The following is a 7,307-nucleotide window of genomic DNA, read 5'->3' as shown; positions in this document are numbered from 1 at the left end:
ATGAAGCTCCTGCTTTACTGTAACCACATACCCACATGAAACTGACAAGAACATCCAGCACAGATATCACTAATGTGCAGATGGATCAGTTTTTCTTTTAGATGAAAACAACAACAAAAGCAATGAGTAAACTGTTTTGAACCACTTCACAAGTTCAGGAATACAAATATGTATTTGCAACGTTTTTCAGTTGTAGTAAGCGATGAGAATTTTTTGGGTGTGGCAGGACAATCACAGCCAAGTAATCATTTATCTTTTCTGGTGTATGTGTGTTTGTGTGTGTCCACTCTGCCAACCTTGAGCTGAGGAATGACTCCATAATCATTGCTCTGCTCTGCACCCATCTAGCCTGCAAGCATTAGTTATTACGTGCTCACACATGAGAACCATAAGTCAGAAATTCACATTAGTAATTACACACACACACATTTTAGTTCCCTGCTCTCTACAGCAATCTATAATATGCAGAGACAGACCAACACACACACATACCTCTATTTTGCTCTCACCACATGCACCAACTAATCATAATTCAGATACACACACAGTCACTGGCATCCAATATATTACTACTGCTATGGTCTCAGCTGTAATGTGTCACTCAGCTATGCCCAGATGACCGTTTTATGCTAAGTGCATGTATGTATGAGCGCACATGTCCATGTGGGGTGGTATTTGACCCTGTCATGTTGCAGTGCTAAAGGTTAAACTGATTAGGCAGTGACTGATTGTGTCTCTCCTGATCAATTTGAACTTAATGATAGATGAGTCAACATTGTGATACCTCACCGATGGTCAACTGGCTATTACTGCATGCAGTGTAAGCTATACATTTATTGTTTCCAGTGACTGGTGAATTGCCCCAGTTCCATTTAAGGAATATACACAAGCTTTCATATATAAGCAGTATGCTGAGCAGCTTGGAATTCATGTAATGATTCTGGGATGGACTACCCCCTCTGGACAGCAAGGAATATCTAACTAGTACCTGTCAGGTAATCACAGCCATGTATGACAGGCAGTCGCTCAATCAGATACATTTATGACAGCTTATTTAAACCAGACACCCACTCATGCCCTGTGGCTGCGCATCTTATGTGTATATGTGTGTGTGTGTGTCTGTGTGTAAAAGAGAGAGAGAAAGAGAGAGAGAGAAAGAGAAGCTGTGGAACATGTGTGTATGGGTTTCATTACAGTTTTTGCCCGTTGCTTGAACACTATAAACCCATGCTCAGACTAAAGTAACACAACGTGAAGCTTTTGTTACCATACCTCAAACACATGTACCCATACCTTAAACAAAAGCGCTGCTTTGCACCCCAGTACCAATTATGCAACACTCCTACCCCTTTATGCAACACACATGGTCCTGCATGCTACACTCTATTTCACACATAAGACACTTCGCTCACAAAATGAAATCTCAGGGTGCCATTCGGAAAACACATGTATCCAAAATACAAAACACATCGGATAATTGCAACCACTCAAATACACACCTGAAGGCACGTACTTGCAAAACCGAACACCAATTAGCCAACTACAAAAAGCCCTCAGCGTAGCCATTTCAAGAACTTTGCAAGCATGGATGGAGGGAGAGCAAGAGGAAGAGGAAGAGGTAGAGGAGGAGGAGGAAGAGGAGGAGAAGGCCGAAGAGGCCATGAACGGACCCATATTTCTGATGAAATAAGAGCAACTTTGGTGGACCATGTCATCAACCATGGCCTGACTATGAGGGAAGCTGGGCAGAGAGTCCACCCACATCTAAGCCGCTTCACAGTGGCATCTGTAATACGAACATTCCGACTAGAAAACAGGTCTGTCTTCACCTCCATACCTTCTGCTCTACTCAGATGGTTTCATAGCACTGTTCTACAGTATATCACATTACCATATCAAGTGTACGGGGTGCTAATGCTCCTTTTGCAGCCAAAGTGGCTGATTCCTTATATTGAAGTACAGTGTTGTACAGTGGATGACACAGTACATACAGTAAAGTACTGTAAGAAAAATAAGCAAACCGATGACAATATGTGGTTGTATTCCTCCAGAATGACCCGAAGACCTTCTGGGGGAGGACGGCAACGCCTGTTCACACAACAGCAGGAACTTGCCGTTGTGGACCTAGTGAGGGCAGACAATGCCATCCGTCTCCACCAGCTACGACGGAAAATACTTGCAGACAGGCGAGTGTTCAGCAACATAAACCATGTGAGCATCACCACCATCAGACGCATCTTGGGTAAACTCAGCATCACCATGAAGCAGCTCTACAGAGTCCCATTCGAGAGGAACAGTGACAGGGTCAAAGGACTTCGAGCTGAATATGTACGGGTACGTGTAACTGTCCCTTACATTTACAATAGAGTATTGGTGAAGTCCAGTAGCAGCTGAATATGTACCATATCAGTACCACATGGATCTATTCTGAGAGCTACACAGGTACCTGTGTGATGGGGTGAGGGTGCCGTATGTGTAGCACTGTAGTACAGTGACATGTTCCCCTTTTTTTCAGAGAATCTCGGCCATGGATGGAGCTGCACAGCCTCATGAATACATTTTCATTGATGAAGCTGGATTCGACCTGAGCAAAACAAGACGACGGGGTCGTAATGTAATTGGCCAAAGGGCAATTGTGCACGTCCCAGGGCAGCGCGGGGGAAACATCACATTATGTGCCGCCATATGCCTTCGAGGGCTTCTGCACCATCATGCAATACTAGGTCCATACAATAGCCAACACATACTCACATTTCTAGATGCTCTCCATGATATAGTTGTACAGAACAGAGCAGATCAGCCCAGGTTTGTGGTGATATGGGATCATGTCAGTTTCCATCGGGCTGCTCTGGTCCAGGCCTGGTTCTCCAACCACAATCAATTTGAAGTGGTATGCTTGCCCCCTTACTCACCATTTTTAAACCCTATTGAGGATTTTTTTAGGCTTGGAGATGACGTGTATATGACCGCCAACTACATGCCCGCATGCCTCTTCTGCAGGCAATGGAACAGGCCTGCGGCGACATTCAGGTGACAGCAATCCATGGATGGTTTCGACATGCAAGAGGATATTTTCCCTGGTGCCCAGCGGGAGAGGACACTGCTTGCGATGTTGATGAGGTCCTGTGGCCAGACCCCAACAGACGGCGGGATCCATGAGCCCACTTATGCACACTTGTCATGGTTTTTTGTGTTTACAGTATAGTGTTTTTTCTATTGCAGTATTATTGTGTTGTGGTTTTTTTTTTTTTGCTTTATCTGAATTCATGGTACTGCGATGTACACTATTGAGTAGGTCTATTTGCGTTTTTGGTTGTTTGGAAATGTGTCTCCTGTAAATGTGCCTTCTGAATACACAATGGAAATCAAGGACTGCAGTGTTTTATGTAAAGAAGACTAGTGTGTTCCCCCTGATCTGTAAGTGTTTGCATATGATGCAAGTATGTGTCATTTTGTCAACAGAGTTACATTTTGACAGAGGAATGTTAGGTTTTGACAGCAGAGTTTAGGTTTTGGGAGTGGAGTTTCATTTTGGCACAGATGTGTATGGTATATTTCCCAGTGTTGTGTCGTGTTTACTTGTGTTTAGAGTTTTGGCACAATGAGCGACGTTTTGCCAAATGTGTTCAAGCAACGGGCAAAAACTGTAATAGTTTTGATGTTATGGGTGTATTTACACCCCACCACACACCTATAACAGACGCTTAGAGATACACAACCAGTTGCTGGTAAATTTACATGAGAATATTTTAAAATATGTTTTTGCCAAAAAAAAAAAAAAAAAAAACCTAAACAAAACCAGTTTCAAACACCTTTCAAGCTATGTACTCTTGCCAAACAAATGGATTTAACAGCAGCATCCACTGTGGCAAGGCTTGTTACAGCAGTCTTTTATGTGTGTGCAGACCTTAGCTTTTATTTTCTCTTGGATGTAGGTCCATGTAACATTTTGTGTGTAAATGTTTTGAGACCAGCATGAACTTTAAACACTCTGTCCTTCTTATGCTTCTGATGATTTTTTTTTTTGTCTGTTTGTTTATTTGTTTTCATTTTATTCAGCAGTTGACTTTCTAAAATTAAATACTATGACCAAATGGAGTTGGTTATTGAATCTTGTCTGCAAGTTTTTCTGGACAGTGAACCAAGCCAGGACCTAAATTGGGCATGGCATGTTTTCTACTTAATGGCATATCACTGCTATTAGATATGTTACAAAAACTTTAATGAGATATCTAGATATTTTTTCATTCAAAGAATAAACTTTCTGGACTCAGAAAGGCCTCTATTGGATAGTTGGAGTGCCTTGTTTTGGCTGCATGATTCCTAATTAGCATTTCGTTATTAACACATGGTTAAACAGGTTTTGAAATTGTGTAATTATTAATATTTTTGTCGATATACGCAGCAGTATGCAATCAAAGTGTCCATAATCTCGTGTCCTCTGTATGTTTTCACTGCCTAATGGATTCAAAAAAGCATTTAAATTCACCGTGTATAACTGTAGACGCTTTCTGGGAGAAAAAAAAAGATTGAAGCACAAGAGAAAGGAGAGAGTGTCAAGCTAATAGTGACAGTGACTGGTATCATTTTTAATTTTTATGGATCATTCATTTGAAGACCTTAATGAATGTCCCAGTGTTGTCAACATCCATTTGATGTAATTACTTCTCCAATGCACTCAAAAATGAGTATTTTTAATGGCTGATTTTAATGACTTCTGTAATTAACACAAGCAGGTGTATTTCTGAAGAAATAGCGCAATTTTACTCAAACGATGCTCATTTGAGCTTTTTTCTTCTTCTCTACTTGCCTTTGTTTTGTCCTCTCTATTAATAACTTTAAATCATTTCTGTCTCCATTTCTGTCTCTCTCCCTGCCTCCCACTCTCTCCCACTCCTCTCTCTGCCTCACTCTCTCTGCCACTCCTTCTCTTTCTTGCAGCATGTCTTGCAGGCTTTTCATAAGTCTGTCTGTCGATCTGTCAACCAGTCACACTTTTGTGTGACAATGAATTGTCCAGTGAGACTAGTTGGTGACAGCTTCCACCACAGTGCAGTGCCGTACCAAACAGGCAGGGTGACTGCAAGGCGTTTGTGGAAGCGTGTGTGTGTGTGTGACTGAGAAATGCTGTGCATCATCTGAAAGGCTGAGCATGAGAATAATTGTGTGACAATACATGTTTTGTGTTTGCGCTTATAAACAGCATGTGAGATTAAGTTGTTTTCCAGTGGCAGTGTTCGCATTAATGCAAAAACAAAATATTGCAGAACTGCCAGTGTGTAAAATGTCAAACACTGTGTCCATTAGTGTACATTCCTGCTATATAACAAAATGGGTCACAGGCTGAGCTTTATATCAGGTATTTTCTCATATGACAGCAATACTGGCATGTTTTAATGAACCTGGCTCCAGAGAGAGACTAAATCTGGATCCTGCACTGGTAACCTCAAAGTGATAATCCTCATGATCCTTTTTATTCCTGTCTTTCTTTCTCTTTTGGGGGGGCTGGGCAGGCGTTTTTTTCTGGCTTCCACGTGTGCTGCTAAGTGCTCATTACTGTTTTACTCTGGTTTCATTGCAGTATATTTATCAGATTTATCAGAAATCATCTGTCAATGAAAGATTGCATGTAGTACAGTTAACCTATAACTTTACTTTGAATTATGGCTCTTGCTGTTTTTCTTTCTTTTATATTTTTATATCAGTCCAATTCTTGTGTAATAAGATAACATAAAAACAGCTAATATCTAGTATGTTTCAGTCCCAATTATTTGCTTTTCGAACGAATGGTCTTTACATTACATGTACGTTGAGTTTTTGACTATTTGATTTTACGTCCACGACATTAATAAATTATAACAATGAAAACTAAAGAAGCGAGAAGTATTGTGGTCATGTAGCATAGGAACACAAAGTGGATGGGCTAACAGTTTGCTTGAAATCACTACAGGATTGTTAAGTAACCAACAATCATTAATATGGAGGTATGAGCTGACATGTACATACAGTATGTGGAAAGACAGAAGTCACTAAGTGCAGAAGCAGGACCTCCTCACAGAACAGAGTAGGCACCACTGACAATGAACATGGCATTGACTAAGTCAGAAAAAGCCTGGAATTGAAGAGCTTGGTTGGAGGTGGATTTGCAAAACAGCTTGCAAAGGCCGCAGCCACTGTATGCAGGCTGAAGCACCTTAAATAGCGTAGAGTATCAGTTGATTTTATATATATATATATATATATATATATATATATATATAAAATTCAAAGATTAAGACTTTTCTATACGTATCCATTCAACAATAAAAAAAACAAATACACACAAAAAAAAACTGCCACAATTTCCTCCTTCTCTACTGATGTTCTTCTTGGGATGCAGAAAGTCCACCAGGAGTTTCTGCATGCATTATCATATAGTGCATGTTTATAGTAGGCTGAGTAAATCTACATTCACCACACTCTGTTACATCTGCAACAGATTCAGGCAGTGGAAATAAGTTCTCAAATGTGAAATGAATGAACTGTTGTGGAATTAAAAGATAACACATTCAGCACATTAAGCATTGCGAAGGCATAAGCTGATCTTCACAGAACCGACAAGATATTTACTTAAAATGTTCCATATATTCATTTTGGATTTGAAAGTAAAACCACCGCCTCTAAGTCATCATTTCTTATTTCCACATTACAGAAAATCCACACCATAAAAGGTACATTTTGCTTGATAAATCATTGTGATTTTCCTTCCTTTCCTCTATATTTAAACAGAGATAGTCCAGTACCCATGTTTGGGTAGCATCATTTTTTCCAATTTTCGCTCATTATGTCATTATAAGAAATTTGGATGTTCTCCCCATGCCTGCATGGGTTCATTCTGGATACTCTGGCTTGATCCCACAGGGGACATAGGTTAAGTGGTGATTCTAAATTGTCTGTAGGTGTTAATGTGAGCATGGTTGTCTGTGTCAACCCTGTGACAAACTGGTAACTTGTCCAAACAGTGCCATAGCTGGGATAGGATCCAGCTCCCCTGTGACCCTGAAATGGACAGTGTTGGTCAAGTTACTTGAAAAAAGTAATCAGTAACTAATTACCAAAGAAGTAATCCTGTTACTTTACTGATTACTTATTTTCAAAAGTAATTAATTACTTAGTTACTTAGTTACTTTTTAAAAACACGATCTACAACCTGAATAGGTGATAAAGCGATAGATCTTTCAGCCCAGTTCTACTTTTTCTACATAATCCATCATACAAGATGTAATCAAATGGAAAGGTCCCCTTTTAAAACTTGTTTTATTAGTTTT

At 40.1% G+C, this 7,307-nt stretch overlaps 1 protein-coding gene across 1 annotated transcript; it reads left to right on the top strand.

Moving 5' to 3' along the window:
* Window positions 1–1,404: 1,404 nt before the first annotated feature.
* LOC146710027 (uncharacterized) lies at window positions 1,405–3,034 on the top strand. Its single transcript, XM_085457977.1, has 3 exons — window positions 1,405–1,817; window positions 2,052–2,334; window positions 2,516–3,034. Exons 1-3 carry the CDS (start codon window positions 1,585–1,587, stop codon window positions 3,032–3,034), a joined length of 1,035 nt encoding a protein of 344 aa, XP_085314103.1. The 5' UTR covers window positions 1,405–1,584.
* The last annotated feature ends 4,273 nt before the right edge of the window (window positions 3,035–7,307 follow it).

The sequence above is a fragment of the Copadichromis virginalis genome, linkage group LG5 (genome assembly GCF_057382275.1).
Source record: "Copadichromis virginalis isolate Kocher_CV1m ecotype Utaka linkage group LG5, C_Virginalis_male_GT1.1, whole genome shotgun sequence".
NCBI lineage: Eukaryota > Metazoa > Chordata > Actinopteri > Cichliformes > Cichlidae > Copadichromis > Copadichromis virginalis.
Note: the sequence above shows the minus strand (reverse complement) of the source record. Positions and strands in the feature narration are given on the sequence as shown.

What these genes read in the sequence shown, in the direction of transcription:
- LOC146710027 (XM_085457977.1), top strand. Translation starts at nt 1,585, where the DNA reads ATGGATGGAGGGAGAGCAAGAGGAAGAGGAAGAGGTAGAGGAGGAGGA. An exon ending in ACATTCCGACTAGAAAACAG is followed by an intron (nt 1,818 to 2,051) that starts GTCTGTCTTCAC and finishes GTATTCCTCCAG; the next exon opens with AATGACCCGAAGACCTTCTG. An exon ending in TTCGAGCTGAATATGTACGG is followed by an intron (nt 2,335 to 2,515) that starts GTACGTGTAACT and finishes CCTTTTTTTCAG; the next exon opens with AGAATCTCGGCCATGGATGG.